Here is a 25,043-nt window from a genome sequence, read left to right as displayed (position 1 = left end):
CTTCCCCTCTTGGAGAAAACAATGAGCAGCATCAGAAGCTGTTTTAATATCCCAAATAAGTGGCAACAGAGGTGAGAAGGAACAATATGGACACTTCACATCACTGTTGAAGCCTGGGAATTCAAACCATTTTAAGCTCACCGAGAGAAAAGCCACACAAACTCAGCTCCTCCCTGGGGTGGAGAATGAACCAGGAGTGGGCAAGCAGCAGTTGACAGATCTTTGCAGGTTACCAGTGTTACTTTTGCCTCCAAATGACATTACCATGCTGCCTACAATTTTTCCCGTGTATTGAGGTTTGAGATGCTCAAATTTTGCAGCAGGAATCTCAGGCAGAAGCACGGCCACAGAGTTCAACAAAATACAAAATTTTGTTCTCAAAATGCCTAAGCTCATCTGGCTCAGCCCTCCCAGAGCCAGGCAGTCATCCTCATCCTGGGGCTGTTGCAGAGTTGAAGACTCACATTTGTTTTTATGCACAGTGAGGAAAAGGGAAAACTGAGTTTCGATACTTTAATTCACACCCTTAAATCTACAGAGAAGTACAGTACAAATAACAAGACAAACAGATGCATTAGGAAATTCAGTAACAGAGCCAGTGCTGTGAAAAATCTGTATTTACAGATTTGTATGAAGAATATGGGGCAGATGTTTCTCAGTGGAGCCTTCTGGGAATGTAAATCACAGAGAGAGGCCATGGTACAACCAACTCGAGTTTCCAGTTTCCCTGTGTTAATGTGAAATAACCACAGACTGGGGAAGTTCTGTGGCTCCACTGAAGCTGCAGCATGGGCAGAACCTGACCCAAATCACACATCGTGTCCATGTAATGACTGCACCAACCATCACAAATTTTTATGAGACAAAAGCACACTCACTGTGCCTCTGCATCAAATAAAACCAGATGTCTCAGCTTTTATAACACAGACTTTTACAGGACTACCTCCTTACCTTCCCATTTCAGCCTTTCTCTTCAAAACCAAAGGAAAACCACTTTGGGGTTTGAAAACATGGTTTGATGCCAAGGAAAAAAAATGCCTATTTTGATTTAAACATTTATTTTGGAGGTTCAAGATCATGCTAACTGGTTCTTTCATGGCAAGTGAGATCTCAAATACTGTACAGCTGTGAGCCCTGGGGTTTGCTCTGGGGTTTTGCTCTCTGAGGGACAAGAATGGTGCAGACAGTGTCTGGTTATGTTTGGGCACTAAATACAGATCTCAAACTACACCATAAGGAAACAACTGACCTGCCAAGAGCTCACTGATCACTCCTTTCTTACTGCTTGGCGGGAAATAAAAAATGGTGATTCCCAAATGTCAATTTTCTCAATTGAAAATTGCCTAAAATGTTATATATTATATTTTTGGACCTATTTCTTGCACTTATAGCTCATATTTTCCTTGTGTAGTGCCACTTTAGAACATATAGACAAACACATTCAATATAAGCCCCAAATGGCAGCATTACAGCATAAGAAGCTAAAGAATATTTTTTTTTTTTTAAGAAACTGTTAACATGCTGACATTTTCTTGTAAGCAGATATTACTGATTTAAAGTTACAGCTTTTAAAAGCAACATTTTTTACAGTATTCTGATCACTATTTAATAAGCAACTATTATACATACTGAAGTTACAAGCTACAAAAATAAAAATCCATTCTGTTTAACTACAAAAATCCTAGAAAGAGAAGATGGCTGGAGGTACTCAAAGGATTACAGCAGTTTGTAGCAGACAAAATGACTCTTGAGGGATGTAAACCTTGAAGGTACAGAATGCAAAAACCTCACAATTTACGTTCCTACATAATCTTAAAAAGAAACCTACTTTTATGCTGAAATCTACAAACAACTTGCAATTTAAACAATGCAAAAAAATTAATTACATACAGCAATAGGGGGACACAGCACAGGACACAGGGCATTATTAGAAAGTACAAGTTTGAGTACATTCATACTTTTGAACAGTTAAGGGCCAGATCCTCAGCTAAGGTCAGTCTGCACAACATGAACAGGTTATTCAAGGCATGTGGCTTTATTCCAGCTCAAAGTATCTCCCTGAGATGCCCAAAGCCTGAGCTGGGTATTCAGCACTCTTAGATAACAAAATCATGGTCATGTCGTGCTTTAGAATGTGGCCTCAACATTGCTGAGATAAATAATGTGTAAATTCTCTACATTTACTTAATTTCTCCAGGAAGTGGTCTCTGCTGCCTTATCCCTGTGTTCAAGAAGCACCTCTCATTTCTCAGAAGAAAACAGCATTTTTAATTAAGTGGTTGTCATAATTAAGTGGTTATCATTCAATACAATCATTTACATCCTAGTATTTTTGAACCTGAAGACAGCCTAATTTAATTCCCACTGAAGACTTCATTTTTTATTTTCCAAAAGGAAGAAAACTGCTAGCAGTCAGTAGGAAATACAGACCTAAAAAGGATTTTCAGCTAGAACACATGCAGATTTTTACGTGTCCTCCTCTTCCCCACAGACTAACTGGGTTACAGTGCCACTCTACCAAAAGCATTTGTTGCCAAGTAAAAACCAGTAAAAACTACTTTAACACTGCTGCCATTGTGCTGATCACAGCTGAAGGTGCAGTGATTTTCTATTTAAAGTGAGATACAGTAACACACACTGTAAAAGCTTCAGTACAATGTAGCACAGAACCAGAAGGAATTGGGCAGACTGAAACCAAACCCTTCAAGGATGAGTTCTCAGAACCTGTGGAGAAAAGGGAAGCTCCTCCCCAGCAGCAATGAGAACAAAGATTGTGTTTTCAGTACAGGCCAGGGAGCCTTTGGAGTCCTGGTGGTGCTGGTGACTGGAAAAGCCAACCAGGTGAGTCTCTGGGCCAGGAACAGCTATGTGAAACCATTCCAATTTTCTTGTCTGCCTCTGACAGGAGGTTCTGTGCACATAAGAATACCCAGCACATCCTCTCAATGTGAGTAAACAAGTGCAGCGTGAGCCAGGCACAGAGCTGACCCACAGAAAGGCTCTCGATGCAGATTTAGGCTTTCTGTGTTGCCTATCACAGGATTGAGAACCTACAGTAAAGAAAGTTATCAGAATCTGACCAAAATTCAGTTAAGCTACTGGGTGCAGCAATACAACTTAAAAATAAACTTTATGAACTCACTTCTAAGTGCTTGACAATCCATGTTATTGTTTACCCTGTACATTTTACACAAAGCTTTAATATATGAAGACTGACAGAAGAAACAATTTGTAATTTGACTTTTTGAAATATTGTTTTCTCTATTTTTCTAATGTTTATTATTAACAGGATAAGGGGAAACCCTTCAGTGCAGGACAGGAGCTCCAGCTGCAGAGTCCCCTCTCCCAGATAGAGACTATACTTGTGGGGATTTCTAGGGTTCCAACCTACAAGGAGTGGCTCCTTGGATGGAGCAGCTGTTTGAAGTGGTGCTCTAAGCACCTACAACATTTTAAAATGGAGCAGTTTACATTTCCAATGCACACCACAGCACTGGGCAGCTACAGCTCTGTTACAAACTGGCCAAGTCCATTCCTGCTGCCAGACAACCTGACAACAAACTTGTGATAAAACTGGAAACAAGGTCATTCAAAACAGGCTTTAAACCAATTTGCAACACACCAGAAAGGAGGATACATTGATATCAAAGAACAGCTGGAAACAGCAAGGCTTCCCACAGATGTCAGGGCTAACTATGTTTTACAAGACCTTTTTTTTGACACGTGTATGACAGCTACAGTCACAATGGACACTTGAACCTTACAGATTGTTCTATAAACCATAAGTACAATTTCACAAGAGGTTTCCCCATAGCCATCATTGCCACTTTGCTGCCATCACTTACAGTCCATGGCTGAGACACAAACTTCTTCACCTCCAAAATCAAGACCATTTATCAGGGGTTTTCCCAAATGAGCATCCAGTTAGATGCTACTTTCACTTTGTTTCTCCAGCAGGAGTGATGGACTTACCTTCCCCAGAGGATTTCACACACGTTGGACTGGGCTCCTGGCAGCTGCAGTGACAGGGAGCACAAACAGCCCCCACTGGGGCACAAGTGGAGAAACCCATCCACCCCTCACCTGTGGTAACAACAGGGAGACTTCCAACCTTGGCATCAATTATTTCTTTTCTAGATGTCAGGAGTCAAAAGAGTGAAGATTTTTAACCATGAAAGGTTCTTGGGCTATAAAACCAATTTGAATAATCATCTGATCAACTTCAGGGAAGACTAAACTGCATTATGAACAGTTTAAAGTAGCCACTGGTGTCATTTCAAATACTGCTTTTCAGAGCACATACCCTGCTTTTCCAGAGATTCCTCATTTGTTTGTAAACAACAGTTACATAAGAACTACAGCTTAGAACTTAAATACTTTTAAGATGCTGATGGTCGCAAGTTATTAAAAAAAAATAATAACTTAACTGGTAAGATTTTTGAAGCTAATACAAATTGAAACTCATAACTAAAAAAAAGGTAATGGATTAATCTAGCATAGTATACTCAGGGTGTTTTAAACACTTTTTACATATATTTTACTATTACTTTTCATCTATATTTACATACAATAAAATAATTAAAGTGAGGTGTATAAGGCTAATGAATATGGAATTTACAAATGGCTTCCATTTTACAGTTCATTACACTCTAATCACATTTTCAGACTGCTATAAATTCACTGAGAATCAGTAGTATTGAAGATCTAGTACATACACTTTCTACAAGGAATACCATCAAGTTAAAAACGCTTTCCAAAGAGGATTACAGTTCAAGGTTTTAAAAATACTGACTCTGCCAAGTTTCAATAAATTATTTTAAAATATAAATAGATTGTTCACTGTTAATGTGAACACCATTTTACAGGTTTCTGAAAAACAGTTTCATTTAAAAAAACCTAGAAACACAGCCTACTTTACTCAATGGTATCATTTTTCAGTCAGTGTAAAGAAAAAAAAAAATTAAAAATTGGGGGATCATGACAAAAGCAGCAACATTCAAAGTTCAGACCAAAGCTCTCACTTTCTTATGATTTTGGCTTACACAGGATAAATTCTCTTCTTACTTGGAAGAGCACCTTCAGTAACTAAACTGAGACATTTTAAACCTCAACTCAGTTCTCACCTCCGCAGGCTTAAAATTCTTACAATAAAAACCCCAGGAATAAGATCTTTTACTTTTGTTAACCATGAAGATGTTTTCACCTGAGAAGCTTTTAACCTGAGAAGCTTCAGATATGGCAAGCTGACATTCCCTGTGTACTGTTGTAGGTGTTCTGAATCTCCACTGTCAGGATCAACCACTAATCTTTTTCCCCACTTTATATTCATAAGGGAAATAAGGGTAACCAACAAGGTATCTCTGACCCCCTAAGAACCAACCAGAAAACAAGTGCTTCCACGCTTTTGTTCCACAATCAAATTATACACATGAATGCCACCTATGCAAAATTAGCTCTCAACCTCCACACATAAAATTGAAAGTTAATAGACTTACTACTGCTCATTCTCAAGTAATTATGAGCCATACTCTTTAACAAGTTTTTTAAAAAATACTCCACATTTGCCAGTCATCCTTATTTCTTTAAAACCCTTTCGTCTAAACAGCTAAAAAAGATGCTCCTTTGTCCAAGTTTTCCTCCAAAAAAGCCTCCCCAGGAACTATGATGTTGCTATTTACAGAAACTAGAATTAGTCTCTCACTGAACTGAAGCAAAGTCAAGTCACAGGATCATTCAGTGCAAGTCATGGTACAAATATTTTGAGTTGTATGTTGGGGACCTCAGGGTACTTTTTGGCTTACAAAGCCACTGAAAAAGGTAATTTCTTAAATAACATTTCCAGAAACCTTTGGTCCAAAAGCAATTTTCTTGCTGAGTACCTTCCCCAGAGCTCCCAGATCCTCTACTCTCTCAGTGAAGCTTATTAGAAATGCACTGCACAAGCAGGTGCAGAATTACTGCTCTTGCTCCCAAGCAGAGATGGCAGCTGGGACCAGGCTGCTGTCAGAACATCAACCCATATTCTGCCTGGTTGGTTTTCTGCTCTGGAACTGTTCTGGGGCAGCTGGAAGCAGGTCAAACCCCCCAGCTGCTCCCCTTTCCAAGGGTATGAAACATCTCTCTGAAACACTGTAGTATGTATGTGCTGAAGACCTGATTCCACAGCGAGGAAGGGTTGCAGCATCTGTCCCCTTTTCAGCCATTGGAGGAACACACTCCAGCTGGAAAGGCTGGAGGGCATCCCCACCAACCTAAAAGCAAACCAGTTGTGGTAATTCAGCTGTGAAAGTTTCCATGAGTGCAAAAGCATGGCTTTTTCCTCAGCTCTAGTTCATTTACAAGTATGAACCTTAGTGCATAAACCTCAACCTAGATCAAACACGGGTGTCCTAATGAGCTGAAGCTCCTCGCTGCCGCAAGTGAAATTCCACAAAATCTCCAGGTCTTTATCCACCTGCTCCCTCCTGTGGTGTTACTCTGACAGGCTGGAGGCATCATCATCATCTGTCTGCTCCCCTGAGTGGTACAGCATCAGAGCATGGGTCTTGTGAGTGATGGTGACAGTGCAGGGCCCCTGCGCCCAGGGCTCCCCATCCACCTGCATCGGCATCTTGGAGCTCTTCAGGATCAGCTGGTACCAAACACAACAACACAATCACAGCAGTTCCAAGGGGCTCTGAAATCACCTCCTACAACTGCAATACACATTCACAGCCTGGCCAGGGAGGAACTGTGAGCGGCACTCATAGGCCAGCAACCACAGCAACGGAGGTCTGTGTGTTATGACGTAATTAATTTTTACTAAGCAAGAGAAATATCCATCTCAAATGCAAACTACAACTTCAGATCTGATTCAAGCAGTTGAGTGCTTGAGATTCTATATTTTTTGTAATCTTATTCTTTTAAAAATTTTATTGTATTTTTATTGTAATTTTTTGTGTATTAAAAAAAAATTTAGGAGAACAGGTCCCTAAGCAGCACTTACCCTCACTGTGTGTGCCTGCCCCAGGCGAACAGGATTTGCCAGTTTCACCTGGATCTGGGCACAGTGGAAAGAACCATGAACACCAACAACTTCCAGAAGTCCATCATCATGTCTATGAAATAAAAAATGAGACCCTTTTCAGTGATGCTGATGAGCTCCAGCACATCTGCCCAAATACTACAGTCCTTTTATTGCTATTCCCAGAGAGAAGACAAATGTTGTGCTACCAATAAGTTTATATATTTGTGCTGGAGAACAAATCACACTGAACAGCAAAGAAAGCCATCAAACCCCACAGCTATGAAGCAATTCACCAGCCAGCACACTCTAGCTGGCCTCTGGAAGTCATGGATGTATGACTTTCCAAGGCTCATTCTGCACATTTAAGGCCCACAGGGGATTTATTTTCCATAAACTTGTACAATTTTCTGTCTTTTTACTCAGATATTCATTCAAAGGAATGTCTTTTAATAGCCTAATTTTTTAGGTTTGGGTAAAGGACCTTGCCCAAATATTTTTCAGAAATTCAGGATTGTAAGCCTTGTAACAGAACTATGGGTATATTTATACAGATGGTTTCTGAAGAAGGAAGTCACAACAGGGTTATTATAATAATTACAATAATAATTAATAATAATTTAAAATTATTTTTCTCTTTGGTATTGCTCCCAACATGGGAGTCAAAATTTTGGATATGTTTTGCTTTTACTTTCCATTTTAACCTCTAATGAGATGTGATATTTTAGATTATGAAATAGATCTATCTTCTACTTTCTGAAGGCTCACTTTATTGTTAATAGCCTCTCCGATACCACTGCTGTCTGTCATGCCAGACATTTTAAGAAAGTCTTAAAACACCCTTGATGTGTAGGATGCCTTTACTCCAAGTCTCTAGTTCAAGGAAAATAAACAAATGTAAGATAGCCTGTCCCAAGGAACCCTTCTGACCTGCAGATAAGCCTGGCTACATAAGCACAGTCTGAGGGAATTTCTTACACTGCAAGAACTGTTAAAGGGAAAAACAAAGCAAAAATTGCCCTCTGTACCTTGCCAAAGGATAAGGTTCATCCCCCATTCCTTCCCAGAGCCTGCAGCCACCTCCCCAGTATCCAATATTCAGCACAATGATGCCTTCCAAATTGGGCAACTCAATCCTCTCACCGTCCAACTCTAGCTTTAAAAGACAAGCAGAAGTTAATTACTGTGCATCACATTCTGTACTTCAACAGAACATATTCACTTTATGCATTTAATAGGCTTCCACTTAAAGAAAAATTGGCCCTGTACCAAGAGAATTTGTTTTCTTTCCATATTTAAAAAAAACATCCTTATGATTTCACAAGATATTCTGAGCTGTAGTAAATTTCTATTAATAGAAAAAATGAAAAAAGGAACTCTGACTTATGTAAGACTATGGTGCTATGGCAAATTATAGCTGAATATCAGTGCTTGCACTCAAAGAACTGAGTCAAGGCCAGAAAAAAGTTAGGAATTTTCAGTAAACCCAAAGACATGAATTCCATGAAGTGAGCCGCAGACAGCAAAAGGAGCACGAAAACACTCCAAGGCCATAGCCATCCTTACACTAATATCATTAAGTAAATATTGTAAAGAGCAAAGCTTCTTTTCTTTCACAATGTAGGTGCTTACATTCCACTGATTGTCCAGAGAATAAGCAAATTAAAAGACTTACCTCAACCTTTTTGTTAAGATCTTTACATTCTTGTACTAAGCAGTCTTTGGTTCCATAAAAAAAATAAACAGCCTACAAAATAAGAAAACCCCAAACAAAACAGGGAGAAAAGAAAACATTGTTAGAAAAAGACAACACACAGGAAGATTATTTGAATTATTTATGTATAGTTATGGCTGTGCAAACCTTATCTAAAATATCTACATAATATATTTGCACATTCTTAAACTAAACCTTCCTCATGAGATGAGCTACAACTTGTGTAAGAAACTAGATTTCCACTTGAAAAGGAAATAAGCACTTGACTCATGAAGTTTCAAAGCAAATGAGAAATTCTGAGTAAAAACTGAGCAAACTGCAAATTCTATAAGCAAACAGAGGCAAGGCAGAAAACTTGTGAGTGGGCTGCAAGCATATTTTACCCATGGAATCCCCTCCCTAAGAAAAATGAATTCAAACTCTTAAAATGGCAGCAAGGAAGTAGTGGTAAAGAAATGTGAACCTAAAAATAGCCTGAAGTCAAATCAACAACTCCAAGGAGGAAATGTCAGTTTACCAAACACACCTTATTGATGATTCTGCTGGAAAACAGAGAGGGAGTCTTCTCACGATGGGCATGGAAATTTAAAGCCATAAGAGCATCAGGTCCTACAGAGAAGTAGTTGTTCATTGTGAATACCTGTAAGACAGAACTTTCAATTATGCCTTATTAAATATCATTATTAGGGTTTAAAATTCAGAGTGTTTAACAGGAAGTTGATAACAAAAACAAAAAATTTATAAACATACATGTATTCCATAGAATTCATATTTATACTTGCAAACCATACCTTTGGTTTCCTTAAGCTGTATCCTTTGTTTGTTACTTGAACCTTCCATCTGAAAAACAAGAGCTGATACTTAGACTTGTGTCAGACAGCCCTCAGTATCAAAGCTGCAGCTAGGAATCTCATATCTATACCGAGACTAAGGCAAAATATTCAAATTTAGTTAAATTACAGAGATGTTAAAGACTGTAGAACAATTAAAAGACTAAATTCAGGGCTCAGTTACGTTGTAGTTTGAATTTAAGTAAAGAAATGGCTGCAGTGGGCCATCAGCAGAGCTACAGCAGTGCTTGGTTCTGTACATTTTATCTTTTCACTGTTCCTTACCTGTCTAGTTTGATTCCATCTGCCTCCATGACATTTCGTAAGATCTGCTCTACAGAGATTTCTCCAGCATAACCTGCACCCCAGCCCAGTGTATTCGACAGGTCATTCCCTGTTCCCAGAGGTAAAACTGCAACTTGTGGAATATATTGTTCTTGCCCCTAGGATACAAAAACACTGCATATTAGCTCCTGCTTCAGCTCTCATTGTCTCCCTTCCATCCCCAAATGTTCAGATTAGATAAATTCACCTTCCCAGGAGCCTGTTACACAGAGCAGAGCTCTGGGGCTGGCAGAGCAGGTGGCACACTGAACTACTTACCCAGGCATAATGTAAAGGAGGGAAATGTTAAACTATTGTGAGAAAGAAAGAGAATACAAACACAACATGGGAACAGAGCATTAGGAGTACTGAAGAGAGTATTCCTTCCCAGGAATGATGCTTTGGATCTGGGAAGTGACATGAACACTGAGAGATGTAACACACAAGGCTGTGAACTGCAACAAGACACCAAAATGCTCCTGTAAGACTAAGGTGGTTAGGTCTAAACAACAGATGCAGAATACCAGTGTTCAACCCCATACAGAAATACAGATACTCAAAGGAGCAAAGTCAAGTGTCTCAGTTTCAGACTGTCACCTACAGATGGAGCAGGTGATGATCAGCTCTGCCAAGCACAGAGTGACAGCAGCTGTTCAGAACAGCCACCTTAGCAAAGGGCTTGGCTCTCCTCACCACAGAAGGGTGAACAATTATTTCAGCTGTACTATGGCCTTTGCAATTCAGCTGTGAGAAGCACTTGCAGTAAATTGGCACTTTGGTTACTGTTTTTTCTAGAAAGGTTATCAGCCAAGTAACGTGTATTTGAGAGTCAAGATAAATGAAGGGAGCAAATAACCTACTGCTGATAAGAAAAAGGTTTTGCTGATAAATCTCTATGGTATTTTATCTAATACCAATAACTCAATTTGAACAGAACAAAGAAAAACCCAGGTTTCATCAATGATATCAGCTCTGAGGGACAATATATCAAGTCTCCAGGACCACACAACCATATACTCACATTCATTAACCTTTATAGTTACTTTATTTCTATTTCATCAGCACACAATAATTCTCAAAGAGGTTGTTGGACTGTGCATGAAGTTGTAATAATGGCCTTTAGCTACAACCTTTTATGTATTAACAAGAAACCTGTCGTAAAAATCCCCAAAAACTTTGATATAAAAACTTTCTGCCTTTCAGCACTAGAGAAAAAGTTTATTAGGTAAAGCACTAGAGCCTTGTAATTATTTTCCATTCTTAATTGTCTCAGGAGTTCTTAGGAGCATCCCATAAATGAGAATATTTTCCATTTCAAATAAACAGTAAACACAGCTTATTTTGTCCTCCTCTACTTGCTGCTAACAGGCAAAGCTGCAGACAGACAGACTTCAGAAGATATGACAAGAAGGAGAAGCATTCATGCACTGGCAACATAACCAGTAGAGCTGGAAAAATGATGAGGTTCTTTTAGAAGATGGAGTGTGCTGGGAGAAGGGAGCAGTTAGAGCACACTAACCAATATTAGCAATTCCATTTATGACAATATAAATCTGTTCAAAGAGGAAATAACAATGCAGAAAATATCCTGCAGCTTGTTCTCTTATTTTGCAGAAAAGAACTACTATCAATATAATTTAAAATCTGAAGTGCTCATATTTTTCCTGAACTACAAGGAATCATGAAATGTATTTCCCAAACCCCTCCCCAATATGAATAAGCAATTATGCAAATATTCCTCTGTAAGCCTATTCAGAAAGATGAAGGCAATAAATGCAGGTAAGAGATGAAGAGTAGAACTTTAGCAGCTTCAAAACTAATTTCACTTTTAAATTTAAAACACCATACCTTTATCTTCATTTCATCAATTGCATCCAGGACCCAGCCCACTGTGCCATCCCCACCACAGACCAGAACCCTGACAGCATTGCAAGGCAGCCAAGTGCAGAGCTGCAGAGCTTTAGCAGGTGCAATTTTGCTGAGATCAAAAACCTAGAAAAATGGAAAATGAAGAATTCTGTAAGTTCACAGAACATGACTCAGGATTTGCCTCACAGATAAACAAATTCAAGAAGTTAACTCAAATGCAAAACAAAGATTCTCCATTTGCAGTATTACATTAGCAAATGAGATGTCCTGGCTTTCATAAGCAGGATTTGTTTCCCAAATTCACAATAGAGCTCCAGCTGCCTCCCTAGGATTAAATGGCACTGATAGACTGAGCTGATAGAGCCCTTGGAAAAGTCTGATCTAGAAGCATGAAGATGAATTCTGTAAAGATGAAAGACTTCAGATAAAAGTAATTTTAAAATACTCAGCAAACAAAGAGGTTTATTCTTGAAAGCCTTACTGGGATGCATTTAAAACAAACACACAGTGATTTCTCTTAGGCTGTATTTTACAGCTGGGTTTTGAATTTCAAAGGAAGAGTATTAAGGTGCAGGCAGGAAATCCAAGGAACAACTGCCTGCCTTACGTCAACATCCTGAGCCATCCCAGCGGATTTTAAGGGGAAAGCAACTACACAAAGCAAAACTGTCCAGGCTGACATTTCCACAAATAAAGTGAGAATTTAAACAAACACAGGCTTCCTAAAAAGAAAATTTAAAAAAAGTCTGATACTTCTCATTAACTAAATTAGTGCATGTATTACTGTAAGCAAAAAAAACTGGATTGGTGTTAGAATCCTAACAAACCTGGGGCTGGAGGAAGTCTCTGCACTTTTTATTGCTCTCTGTGAAACTGCTGCTTTCTAAAAGAACAAACTGCATGAATTTGTTTCCTTTACTGATCTTCCACAAGATCCTATTGACATTGCATAAGCAAAATGCTATCTATCCTAATCTAAACCTTGGCTTTATTATGGTGGCTTTGCACTGTAAATACCTGAACGGGGTTCAGCAGCATTTTAAATTCTCCTAGTAAAATTTCACCCATGTTGTTTCCACTGCGAGTATTAGCCAGCACCATCACTGGCATCCTGCAGTAAGGGACCACCTGCAAAAGGCAGAAAGAGTCAGTCTCACAAAAACTTCATGTCTGAAATAGCCAAAACACAAGCAAATACTTCTGAACACCAAGGCTGAAGATTCTGCAGTTCCCAGGACGACAAATACTACAATGTTATGAACACAGCAGTAAAATACTCGCAAAACATTCAAAGAAGTAAGGTAGACAAATTTCAGTATTTTGGAATAAAAAAATCCACATCTGCTTATGCTTCAACAACCATGTTAGTAAAATGACAAACACCTCTGAATTAACACAGCAAGTACTTAATATATCTTGAAACATTTACCTGACAGTTGCTAATATGACAATGCATTGAGTTCAAAATTTCAAGGTCTCTCTGTGGGTTTATTTGGTTGGGTTTTTTGGTATATTCCAAACCAAAGAAACAGTAGGTGATTACCTTTTCATAACTGGTTCTTTTCTCTTTACGCATCTGGTTAATTGCAGACAAATAGTAGGGTGGAATAATTAAGTCTTTGAATTCTCCAAATGTACAATCCTCAGTCCTCAAAGAATCCACCATGCATTCATCATGCACAATGTACTGACACCACACACATCTAGAAAAAAAGACCAAAAACCATGAAAAGAATTGTCAAATGGGCACATGCATTTTGCTCATTTATTTTAGACTTTTGTCAAAATATTTATGTTTACATGCACCATTATAAGTAGTATTTTAAAGACATTACAGGGAGAACCATGCATTCCCTGGAACCCTATGTATTGGCTATAGAAAATTACATAAATTGATCATGTGCTTGCTTAGGAAAGTATTTGAATTCTGCTAGGAAAAAAAATCAACAGTTTTAAATTAATTCAGTTATTTTTAATTAAAAAAAAAATAGGTGCTTTAAATATGCTCTTGTTTGCAATCTTAACAGTTACACTGAAAGGCTGTAAAAGAACCTGAACTCTTGTCCATCCTTAAAGAGCACAGATAAAAAACAGTGGGCCTCAATTGAATAAATGTTACTAGTCATGAATTAATGCATTCCTTAAGATTGATAATATCCCTTTAAGCCTGAAACCTAAAAGGTTACACTGAGCTGTACAAGGCTGATGTGATTTAGTTATGCAAAACTGCTCTGCTTTATGACCTATTCTAAAAGCTGTCCTGGAAAACAGACTAGAACAAGAGGAAATACTGCAATATCCACTTCCAGCCTCTGCAGAATGTTAATCCCCGTTTGCTACATCCAAAGCTTTGATTTAAGCAGCTGGGAAAGCTATTTTTGGAGTCCTCCTGACTAATCCAACACTCAGCTAGAGTAGCAATGACACTTGCCCTATACTGTGACTCTCTTTTCCTCTTCTTCCTTTCCCCTTTGCCTCTAAATTCCTGCCCTTCCCTCCTCTCCTACACACACTCTCAAGGTTTTGTTTCTAATAATGTACTCTTTTACTCTGTAGTACTTACCAAGTATTTTGTCAGTACCACACAGAAGCAAAGCAAAAGCTGTCAGAATCTAGGCTAAGAAGATGATACCTTTTGAGTAGGCTGAAGTAACAGTAACACACCAGGGAACCTATCACTGCATTTGTGCATTTTGGCACAACTTTGCAAGCAACCTTACTAATGACAGTGTAAGTCCATTTAATGATTCATTGTATTTTTAAAACACTCTTACTAAAACCCTTAACAATAAGCAGTAGCTTATAAAACTTCTCTTTAGCTTTTTTGAGAACCCTTAAGAATACACTTGAAACCTCTACAAGACATTGTTCTCCTTATACTGAGCAGGGGCCAATTTTGAGATGCACACGTTGGTTCTCTGAACTGTGAGCTGTGCCAGTCAAATTGTTCAGCTGACAAATTTATTAGAAACTTCTTAATGTCATCCCCTAAAATCCAAACTCCCTTGGACACTGAGAGTCCCTTGTATGTAATTATACAGCAACCTGCACATCATGCTGGAGTAATGCCATTAAGAGAAAGAGAAGACATGAGATGCAATGCCACACTCTCAATCTATGACTCACAAGCATCTATTTTAATTTTAGGTTCTTTGAAGTTGTTTTTTTTTTTTTTTAGCAGCATCTTATCTGACAACTGCAGGATCTCCTTTGGGGTGTGGTCTCCCAAGAACCCTGGAAAACACGCCACTGACATGGCACTGGACGCGCTCCTACAGCCAGACTGCCCTGCAGTACCTGTAGTCGCAGAGCTTGGGCTGCGTGCCGCACTGCTGCTTGCAGACGCTGCAGCAGCTGCAGAGAGGGACATTGCCCCTGATCCAGTGGTGCGGCATGGAGCTGGGGGCTCCCGCGGTGCTCCTCATCATGATCTCCTTGCAGAGGAAGAGCTGGTCCGCTTTCTTGAGGCAGCTCTCGCAGACGCGCAGCCCGCAGCAGTCGCAGAAGGCGCCGCGCAGGATGTGCTGGGCGCACACGCAGCAGTACGAGGGCTGCCCGAAGAGGTCCGTGTAGCGCCAGTCGTGCTCGCTCTTGCGGAAGATGTCCCGGATCAGCAGCTGCCGCCGGGACCGCTGGAAGCTGCACCACGCCGTGATGAGCACGGGCAGGAGCACGGAGAACAGGGTCCACACGGCCAGGCGCCAGTCGGCCACGGTCCAGGAGGCATCGCCCGAGCCCTCCATCCCTGCGCCTCCCGGCCTAACCCCTCGCACCTCTCGGGCAGGCGGCGGGGCGAGCCCCGGAGCGGCCCCTTCGCTCAGGGAGCCAACGCGCAGCTTCGCGTACCATCCTCTAATCCCTCCTCGGGGCTCGGCACCGACCCGCGCCACATCGGGCCGACGGCACGGTTCCGGCCGGGGCTCCTCCGCCGCCCGCCCGGGCCTTGCGCAGCGCCGGCCGCCGCCGGGCTCCTCCCGGGCTGTCCCTCGCCGCTGCCCCGGGCCCCTCCGCGGGGCGCACGGGGCGGAGCGGACAGCGAGCTCCGGCCCTCGGCCCGCCCGGGAGCTGCCGGCGGAGCCGGGGCCGGGGCGCACGGCGGGCTCGGAGCGGCGCCGCGGGATGCGCGGGGCGGCGGAAGCGGAAGCGGCGCGGGGCCGTTGCCAGGAGACGGGAGCCGCCCGCCCCCGTCTGTCGCGACAGCGGGGATGTCGCCAGCGGCGCTCAGCGGCCGCGACAGAGCCTGGCGGAGCTGCCCCGGCTCCGGCTCCGGCTCCGGCTCCGGCTCCGGCTCCGGCTCCGGCTCCGGCTCCGGCTCCGGCTCCGGCTCCGGCTCCGGCTCCGGCTCCGGCTCCGGCTCCGGCTCCGGCTCCGGCTCCGGCTCCGGCTCCGGCTCCGGCTCCGGCTCCGCCGGGCCCAGACCCGAGGCGAAGGCCGCGCTGTCTTGCGGCCGAGTGACCGCCGTGTTCGTGCCTTTATTGCCCAACCATAAATGTTTTCCCCCATAATTTTGTTCTGCCCTAGAATCATGGAGTCATTAAAGATGGAAGAAGCCTTTAAGATCTCTCCCTCCGACCGCGCTCCCGGCACTGCCACTGTAACCACTGAACCACAGCGCCCAGCGCCAGGGATGGTGCCTCCACCGCCTCCCTGGGCAGCCCTTCCCAAGTATTTTCACCAAACAATGAAAATACTTAATCCGAATCTCCCCTGTCTCAGCTTGAGGCCGTTCCCCCCGCTCCTCTGTAGGCCCAGCAGAAGAGCCCGATCCCCAGCTCACAACATTTCCCTTGGTTGTAGAGAGCAGTGAGGTGCCCCCGAGTCATGCCTTTGTGCCTGTATTTGTCCTCCCCATGATTGTGCTTTATTGCCCAACCATAAATGCCTCCCCCTCATAATTTTGTTCTGTCGTTACGTTTGACTGTTTCCCCTGGAGCAGCTCTAAAAATAGGGGCTGCCATTAGAACCTATAGGTTTTTGCACTTTCAAAACAGTGTAGTGACCAATGATTTAAATCTGTACAGCATATACAAAATTGATTGGATTCCAGGGTCTTGGTATCTGAAAACACTGAAAAATGCACATACTGCACAGCTGGGCAATTCTCAGGTTTCCAAGGAAATTCCTCACATCCCTCACGGGATGTTTGCCAATGACAAACTCTGACTACCTATTTTATATGTTATAGTTGAAGGGATGCATTTCATGCCCTACAAATTGATGATGCTGGTGCCATGTGTTCAGCATGGCACTGCCTAGAAGAGCTCTGCATATTTTTCAAGGCCAAACCTACCTGTTTGCAGTGACATTTGCTAACCTACATTCTTACTTAACGCTGTGCTTAGTATGCTTTATAATCCTGTTTTCTCCTAACTTGTCCTGAAAGGAGAAGAATTAGGTGGGTTTTCATTTGATGGTTCTATTAATTTAATAGAAAATTGCTATGTTTCTCAGCAGTCATGAGTTGGCTTTGCTAGAGTTAAACCCCTTTAGTAAGTACTTCTCTGCTGGAGCAAAGTTAAAGACAATTCTTTGAAGAAGGGGCCCCTTTGCAGCTGCCTCTGAGATTAACAGTACTGGGCTTTTAAAAAACAATAGTTTAACTTGGGCACCAAAAACCTTTGCTTGCCATGCTAAATAGAAGGGGTTAGGCTTTATTTTCACAAGTTTAAAATACTCAGTGTAGCTCTGAAGCCTGAGGTGGAAAAAAAAGCCTTCTATTTTCTTTCCCTCAGGAAAAGAGTTATGCAGAGAATGTGTGAGCAGATAATAGACTAATTCAAACCTTCAGACCAGATGTCTTCAGAATCACACTATCGCTCAAATTAAAGCATAAACAAACATTTGTGACTGACGTAGCTCCTTCAAATAGGCAAATGCCTCGGTCAGGGTTGCTCATTTTGGGACAGACTGAGAGAAAGCAGAGTCAAAATGAAGAAGTTTCTTGTGTTTGTCTCCTTTTTGGTCCTGCTGACCACTGTTACAGGTAGGAGTTTATATCAACAAACCTGCATATGTGTGGAGAGCTGAAGAGCATATAAATTGTATTAGTTTGTCATCCTTCTATTTTAGTATTCATTTTTCATGCATTTTCATATATTTAACACTCAACTATTTTTATATTTCAGGCTTTCCTTGATTTGATTTTTAATAATCATGATGTTGTATTTGATATTCAACTCTCTTCATTACCACACTGTAGTCATTTCTCATAAACCCCCAAGTTTTAGTTATACTTGCTTACTATTTTAATATTATTTTACCAAAGTCCTGAAAGTAGAATGTTCAATGCAATCTCTTCTTTGCAATGTCTCTAACTCATTACTTTGAAAAAAATCCTGTACAGCAACACAGAAGAGAACAAAGAGTTGGAAGGGCAACTAATGCCAGTGGTTTGCTGGTGGTGTTATATTTGCTCATTTTATACTAATATGACTATGTGGACTTTGCTTCATACTAGTAGAACGAGAGAAAACACAAGAATAAAAATGATTTAAAATTCAACTCCTATCTCTTGGAATGCAATATTTGCTGGGAAGGGTCTGTAATGAAAGAACACTTTGTATATAGAAAAAAAAATCAGGTTTGGAGACATTTCATTTCACAAGTGACAAATAATTTCAGGACTAATTTCTGCTGTTCTCATTTTAGACACTTCACCAATTTTGTCTGAAAAAGATGCCAAACAGATGCTGAGGACTCGTCGTGAAGAGAGACCAAGAAAAGCTGGTTTCCCTGATGAACCAATGAGGGTGATTTATGATATTTACTATTAAATTACATTAACTAAAAAAACCCAACACCAAACCCCCAAAACATTTATGCTTAGTATTAAATTTCTATTGCTTCCAGGCTATATGTTATGAATATCACCCTTTAAAGCAGCTGAGTTCTTCCATGAAATATTAAAAAAACCTTTAAATTCTTTCAAATTACAGTTAAAAGCATTCTTTGAGTGCTGAGTATTGCTCAGGAAATGTTCACTTGCAGAATGAGGAGATTATTTATCATGGTTCAAAAATACCAGTCAAATTAGTGAGAACAATGTGGCTTTTAAATTATATGGATATGGATTTCATCAGCTTGTTCCTGAAAAACCAAGTAGCAGGAAGTGTCTTCTGCTTCCAGTACATTCTGTACATCCATACTGCAGGCAGAGAGGAGATGGAGGTGTCAGTAGTCAGCATGGAGACTGAGGTAGTTCTCAACCAGCTTTAAAAATCACTTACTTTCATTGACTTACTTATGGATGCTACAGATAGGATGGTTTTTTATGATATTGTAAAAGTTTTTAGTTGCTGGCTTAATGCAACAGCTTTGGGTTTGCATGCAATATCTACATTTATTTCTTTCTAAAGCCTATTACAACAAAAGAAAAAGTATTAAAGAGCTTTCTGTTTTCCTTGCTTTGACAAGACCTAACACAAAATCCTGCACTTCTCAAGGGTACTTAAGGTATTTTAAAACTACTGCCTATTTCTTTCCAAGGTAAATAAACTGAGCTAAAATTACATGGTTCTGAAGAGGCAAAGCCCACAGAAGCCAGGAGCACAAAGATTGTGCGTGTGACGAGCACAGGGGGCTCAGTTTAGCAAGGTGCTGAACACTTCTGGACTCCATAGGACATGAAGGATGCCTTGCAGGATTGTAGAAACAGCTCCTGGTTTTCCCTTTCCAGTGGGTAATGTACACCAGCCAAAAAGAATCCACCTGCCCAACACTGGGTGAACACACTGTTTGTCAAAGGGGACACCACGACAAACCAAAGTTGTCACAAGGATATTGCTCCGTGCTTGTTGACAACCTTGTACACTGGAAATTGCACAGCACAGCCAAAAACCAGAAGGCTGCACTGCTGCCCACAACACTCAGGACTGGGTTGGTTTGTAAGTTGTTAAATGAGCCTTGTAGTTTTTGCAAATTAACAAGAATACAGCTCCCATCTGTCCTTATGCTTAATATACCACCACCATTAAGGGTATGTGGTAAATATAACAAATATTGAATATAGAATAAATGAAGCAGCAGAAGAGTTGGATTCAGGTAATTCCTGTAGGGCAAGAAGCTACATGCATGCATGCAATGTTGTCTAGACTAAACTAGTTTATTTTTAGGTGGTCCTTGAGGAGCAGGGAGTTGGACTTGGGGATCGTGATGAATTCTATGATGTTGTGTGTGGGGAGGGGAGGGATTCAGGGCTAAAGAGATGTTGGATTTCTGACTCTGCTGCTCTGTCTTACCACAATTAGGAACAAACACTTTTCCAGAAATTCCAACCTTCTTTTATTTATTTTCTTTTATTCTTTTATGTAGAAAGCAAAGCTGACCCTCTGTAAGAAAATCCAAACATAAGAGTATTTGTTTGGCTCCCTTAATGTCAAGGTTTTCAGTAGAAAAGGAAACATCTGATGAAAAAAAACAATCCCCATTGCCTTGTGGAACGTAGATATTTTCCACGTGAATGAGGGTGCATGGCTGCTGCATCCCTGTGCACAGCTTGTGCACATGGACTCAAGGAGAAAAACTGATTTTGTATGGGTGCTTTGTAGCAGAATGAAATGAATGCTGGGATGAACCCATCTCTCTTCATCTGTTTTAAGCAAAAGCTGTTTGTACTGGGCCAGATCATGCTGAGCTGGGGAATGTGATTTGCAATTCTTTGTGACACTCTTTGACTTCCACAGGGCTGCTTGAGTCAAAAACCTGTTCAGTTACAGACAGAAAGATCAGCCCCCTTTAATTATTAAAGAATGTCATTTATGTTATCAGCATGTTTTAAACTTACTTTGATTGAGGGCCTGCTTTTGATAATGTGGCATCCTCTCAGTCACATAGCTCTGTTCTGTGGCAGTTCCTAAGGCAGTCTGTCCCCAGAGATCTGAGCCAGGTCTCTCAGTGCTGTGAGGAGAGAAAGCCCAGTGAAAGGCAGGATCCTGATGCTGGAATACTTGGCCAGTGCAAAGGGTTTAGGCTACAACTTCCATTCCAACAGTGCAAAGCAATGGGGGATTATTTTGAATGAATGTATCTGGTCTTCACAAAGCTCATGAGCCCACTAGGACTGAAACTTTTTGAAAGTAAATTTTGTCCTTGATGGAGGTCAAGTTTTTGGCACACAGCCCACTTTACTTTGATAAATTTGTTGTTGAAACCAAATCCTCTCTCTATAAATTGGTATGGGAAATTCACATTATTTTATTTATCACCAGTCAGCACTGATGTGTGCTACCTGCTAGAACCCTTCAGTCCTGCCACATGATCCTGCAAGGGGTTAATGTTCTTTAAGCAGCAGGAACCAGTTTTCAAAAGGGGCTGTAACAGACCTATTTGTGAGAATCCTTTGTACCTTCAGGCCCAACAAAGACTTCTGTGTCGATATGCAAATAAGAAATGTGTATGCAGAATTCCTAATTTATGAATATTGTTGTATAATTCTTGCTCAACACCTTTACTGATCTGGAGATGATGTAATTCATTAAATATTGCTAGGCTGAAGCAACACAATTTCACTATATTTGATTATTTTAAGGAATAAATTAATGGCTCTTATGTCAGCTGTAGAATTATCCTGGGTCTTTGACCTGACATTAGAATTGAATGATTACACAATTAAATTACCTTTTCTTTTCTTTAAATAGGAGTATATGCTTTACCTCCAGCGCTTGGAGCAGAGATCAGAAGAACAATTCCTTGAACACTGGTTGAATCCTCATTGCCTCCCACACTGCAACAGGGACCTGGTGCACCCAATCTAAGGGGTTTGCCTACTCTGCAACTGATATATATATATATATATATATATATATATATATATATATATATACACATGTGTTAAGGAGGACAAGATTATTCCTGCATTGGCTACGTGCTCACTGTAGAGCAGAACCTCTCTGTAGTACAGTGCAATCCTCATGATACAGCAGAACTCCCAGCTCTAAGTGGCTTGATGAGTTATAAACAACCATGTATTTTCTACCAGCAATGATTGCATGCATGAACAACTGAATTGAGGGTTTCCACAGTTTCTGAGGCAACTGATTAGTCCTAGAGTATCCTTTTAAGGGCACAGGTTTAGACTGCCTGAAGCAAAAAGGAACTTGGAGGGAGAGGTCAATAGAAAATTGCAGAATACCAGCCAGCTTTCTGGGCTTTGGAGTAATCCTTAATTACAGTTTTCTAGGTTAAATAACAGTATCGCACGAAGACACAACATTTATGTCACACACTGTCTTACTGCCTGATGAGTATTTCATGCATTGTTCCATAATAAAAGCTTGAGCCAATTCCATTTGCAGATGATTTTGTTCCCTTAGTCTCCCATACTAAACTCACTGGAAGTGAGGCTCAGTTTTGTGTAGAATTAAGGAAACATCAGAGGACTTTCTAGGACCAGCAGCTGGGAAGCACTATGGTGCAGACTAATAATTGTGTAGTTTCTCTGCACAATTATCCCTTCCCCTTGTAATTCTTCCAGGAGGGGCAAATGAATCCAGCCAACCCTTTCCTGCCTGAGAGCCTTTATAACTTATACCTTGGAGAAGAGTATCTTGTACATTCAGATGGGAAACACATGATACCTGCAAAACAACATAAAAAATGGCTCTTAAATGTTGGCTGTGGTCTGTAATGGCAACAGAATTAGTTATGAATGGAGCAAAATAACTTTCAGAGCTCCTCACTGCAGTCACATTTGAAACCTGAGGACTGGGAGCAAAATAAACCACAATTTTATGAATAACTATAAGATAATTAGTGCTACAGAGCTTTTGATAGACTGAAATAGATCAACAGTTTTTCTGGTATACTTTCCTTCCAGTAAAACATCTCTCCTAGATGACTCCAAGGAAATAATTTAAATCTCAAAGCATCAAAGGCTTGCTTTCCCCTACTGCCAAGATAAATCATAGATTAAATCTGTGAGTGTGAAAAAGTATAATGAGGCTGCTATTGTGTGCTTCATTCATAACTCTCTGAACAGAGAGATCTAAATTTGCATATCCCCGAGTTAAAGTCATTAGGTGAAATCCTGTCTGTTTTTATTTGCACAGTGAAAAATTCATTTGATGACAATTATGTCAACTTTCACCCTGTGAAAGTCAATTTTCAAGTACTTTGAAATAAAAGAACTCCCACCTAGTTATACTCAGGGAAGGTTAAGTAGAAGGTTCTACTCAGTTCTTCTCAGTAACACTGAGATAATCCTAAAGCAAACATGGAACAGAGATTGTTCATTGCTTTGAAGTTTGCTTTTCCACATGAGGGTGGAAGGATCTCATGTAGGTATCTCCAATGAAAAGTAAAGTATTATTAAGTCTAATTAACAAGTAGAAAGCTAGAAATATAGAAGGATGAAGTACTTCTGATCACTGATTCACATTCTCTGCCACTTCATAAGGGAAGGAATTATATGTAGTGTTAAAAGCCTTTAGCCCACATTGGTGTCAGGCTGATGGCCAATATGTCAAAACTCATATTGGCACTCACATTCAAATCAAACCCGTCTCTCTTGTATGTATCTACCCTTCTGTTCTGGGCTAGAACTGACCACTGAAGAACCTCCTGGTCCCTCAAGGCAAGAAAAGCAGCAGACACCATAGAAGAAAGTTTGAAACATAGCGAATAAAGGGAGAAAAAAATAAGTGTGAAGGAAAGGCGAATGAATAAAAATGTTGAAGTTAAGAAAAGAAACCCTAAACCCTATGAGTGCCTCTGGAATCCTGTGATCATGAAGAACATAGCCAAGTTATTGCTTTTTAAGACATCCAGCTCTTCTGCCAGATTTAAGAAGCCAAGTGAACTCTTAATACAAATTAATTTTGCAAGTAAACACAGAAACACCCTCCAGCCTATGGGAGAGGCAGCCAGAGAATAGGAGCCCAGCAAAACAGACTTTAATAAGTTTGCTCATCACTGGCAAACACTGAAAGCTAAAGAAAGAGTGAAGGCGTGTGACTGCTTTAGACTATTGCCATGGATGCAGCAACCCCTCATCCAATTGTGTACTTCTGTAGGTCCATAAAATACACACAGTGTTTTACACAGAATCCAGGGACCTAACAAAAGAACAGGATCTTAGGATCAGGTATAAATAAATTAGCTCAAGAATTTATTGTGACTCAGCAGTGAAAAAAATCTCATAGATAATTAGCATAAAAACCAAACACTGCATAAATATACTTAGTTATAGCTACAGAATTATGTAATTAAGCTTTTTTTCAGAGTCCTTCAGTTTGTTTTTATTCTCTTCCTCTACACAGATCTTTCCTCCAAAGCTCTGCTGTGCTTGAATTCCTCTATAGCTGAACTAGATTGAATGCATTCAAGGATTAGTTGCAGGTTTGTTTTTGTCCATGTTTAAACTCTCAGGGGAAAATGCTGGACTTTCCTACATGCCTGCAAACCAGAAGAACAAGCATTCTGAAAGCTGTATACTGAAGGTGAGAAATCTGGAAAAACAGTTGTCTTCCAAATGCTTTTAAAGAGAAGGATTAAAACAGACCTGGGAAAACCTTTCATCCACGATAAGCATAATCATAATCTCCAATCATTGACCTGTTTTACATCCAGTGCTTTTTCCAAGCTGAGGAGCTGCCCACTAGATGCCACTGTTTCTGCACACAACCAGGATCACAGCCCACAAGGACTGTGAAAGCTCCACATCTCTCTTCCTTCTGCTTGCTTTTTAACTCCTTTTCTTAAAATGTTCAGCTTAATTGATCAAAATCAAAAGTCACCTCTAACTCATAAAATAAAGACCTTCAGCAAATGTCTGATTTTTTCCCCCCTCTGGATTGCAGAGTGCTCTGAGTGTGGATGTAGGTGTGGTTGTGCTTCATTATGCCACAGAAAGAAATGGTTGAAAGTTCCTACAAGCACATTGTAGTGGTTTGTGGCTTTTTACTGCCTGCCATCCACACACAGATGCTAACAGAAGATTCTGTGTGTTTGCAGAAGCTGTTCCCTCTCAGAGTAGATCATTTGATCTATGTTCAGTTACACCAAATTAAGCTGCAGACTGATCAGTTGGTAAAAACATCACTCTTCAAGGCATGACACAATCTTCCTACATTTATTATCTTTAGCAGCATGGGGAGCTATGTGTTAGGTGCTGTACAGAGTGTACTGAAAATGCAGACTGTGCCCAGGGCCAGAAATGTAGTGTCTCTCTATAAAGAGCAGATAAATAATATTTCCTCTTATTTAAATAACAGCAATTCATTGAAAAAAGGCAAAGGCTGGGATTTTGAAAGCATCAACTTGTTCAGCAAGGCCAGAAGTTTTTATCACAGACAGATGAATAGGACAT

General features: G+C 40.6%; 2 protein-coding genes across 3 annotated transcripts; one reads left to right on the top strand and one right to left on the bottom strand.

Annotated features, from left to right (window-relative positions):
- Positions 1–499: 499 nt before the first annotated feature.
- DGKE (diacylglycerol kinase epsilon) lies at positions 500–15,686 on the bottom strand. Its single transcript, XM_023938733.2, has 11 exons — positions 15,038–15,686; positions 13,284–13,443; positions 12,758–12,868; positions 11,720–11,863; positions 9,833–9,990; positions 9,509–9,557; positions 9,244–9,357; positions 8,679–8,750; positions 8,032–8,159; positions 6,986–7,097; positions 500–6,631 (listed from the first exon to the last, which is right to left on the bottom strand). Exons 1-11 carry the CDS (start codon positions 15,481–15,483, stop codon positions 6,473–6,475), a joined length of 1,653 nt encoding a protein of 550 aa, XP_023794501.2. The 5' UTR covers positions 15,484–15,686; the 3' UTR covers positions 500–6,472.
- Positions 15,687–15,837: 151 nt separating this feature from the next.
- On the top strand, positions 15,838–22,025 carry C19H17orf67 (chromosome 19 C17orf67 homolog). 2 transcript variants are annotated; one of them, XM_086857194.1, is made up of 4 exons: positions 15,838–17,135; positions 17,473–17,723; positions 18,389–18,489; positions 21,376–22,025. In XM_086857194.1, exons 2-4 carry the CDS (start codon positions 17,669–17,671, stop codon positions 21,490–21,492), a joined length of 273 nt encoding a protein of 90 aa, XP_086713320.1. In that variant the 5' UTR covers positions 15,838–17,135; positions 17,473–17,668; the 3' UTR covers positions 21,493–22,025. The 2 variants fall into 2 exon arrangements, with proteins under 2 accessions (XP_086713320.1, XP_023794500.1); XM_023938732.2 differs by having other exon boundaries at positions 15,903–17,723.
- Positions 22,026–25,043: the final 3,018 nt, after the last annotated feature.

This window comes from Cyanistes caeruleus, chromosome 19 (assembly GCF_971803275.1).
Source record: "Cyanistes caeruleus chromosome 19, bCyaCae1.hap1.1, whole genome shotgun sequence".
NCBI lineage: Eukaryota > Metazoa > Chordata > Aves > Passeriformes > Paridae > Cyanistes > Cyanistes caeruleus.
Note: the sequence above shows the minus strand (reverse complement) of the source record. Positions and strands in the feature narration are given on the sequence as shown.

What these genes read in the sequence shown, in the direction of transcription:
- DGKE (XM_023938733.2), bottom strand. Translation starts at nt 15,483, where the DNA reads ATGGAGGGCTCGGGCGATGCCTCCTGGACCGTGGCCGACTGGCGCCTG. An exon ending in CCCAAGCTCTGCGACTACAG is followed by an intron (nt 13,444 to 15,037) that starts GTACTGCAGGGC and finishes CTTTTTTTCTAG; the next exon opens with ATGTGTGTGGTGTCAGTACA. An exon ending in GAACCTTATCCTTTGGCAAG is followed by an intron (nt 7,098 to 8,031) that starts GTACAGAGGGCA and finishes TTTATTTCATAG; the next exon opens with ACATGATGATGGACTTCTGG.
- C19H17orf67 (XM_086857194.1), top strand. Translation starts at nt 17,669, where the DNA reads ATGAAGAAGTTTCTTGTGTTTGTCTCCTTTTTGGTCCTGCTGACCACT. An exon ending in CCTGCTGACCACTGTTACAG is followed by an intron (nt 17,724 to 18,388) that starts GTAGGAGTTTAT and finishes TTCTCATTTTAG; the next exon opens with ACACTTCACCAATTTTGTCT. An exon ending in TCCCTGATGAACCAATGAGG is followed by an intron (nt 18,490 to 21,375) that starts GTGATTTATGAT and finishes TTCTTTAAATAG; the next exon opens with GAGTATATGCTTTACCTCCA.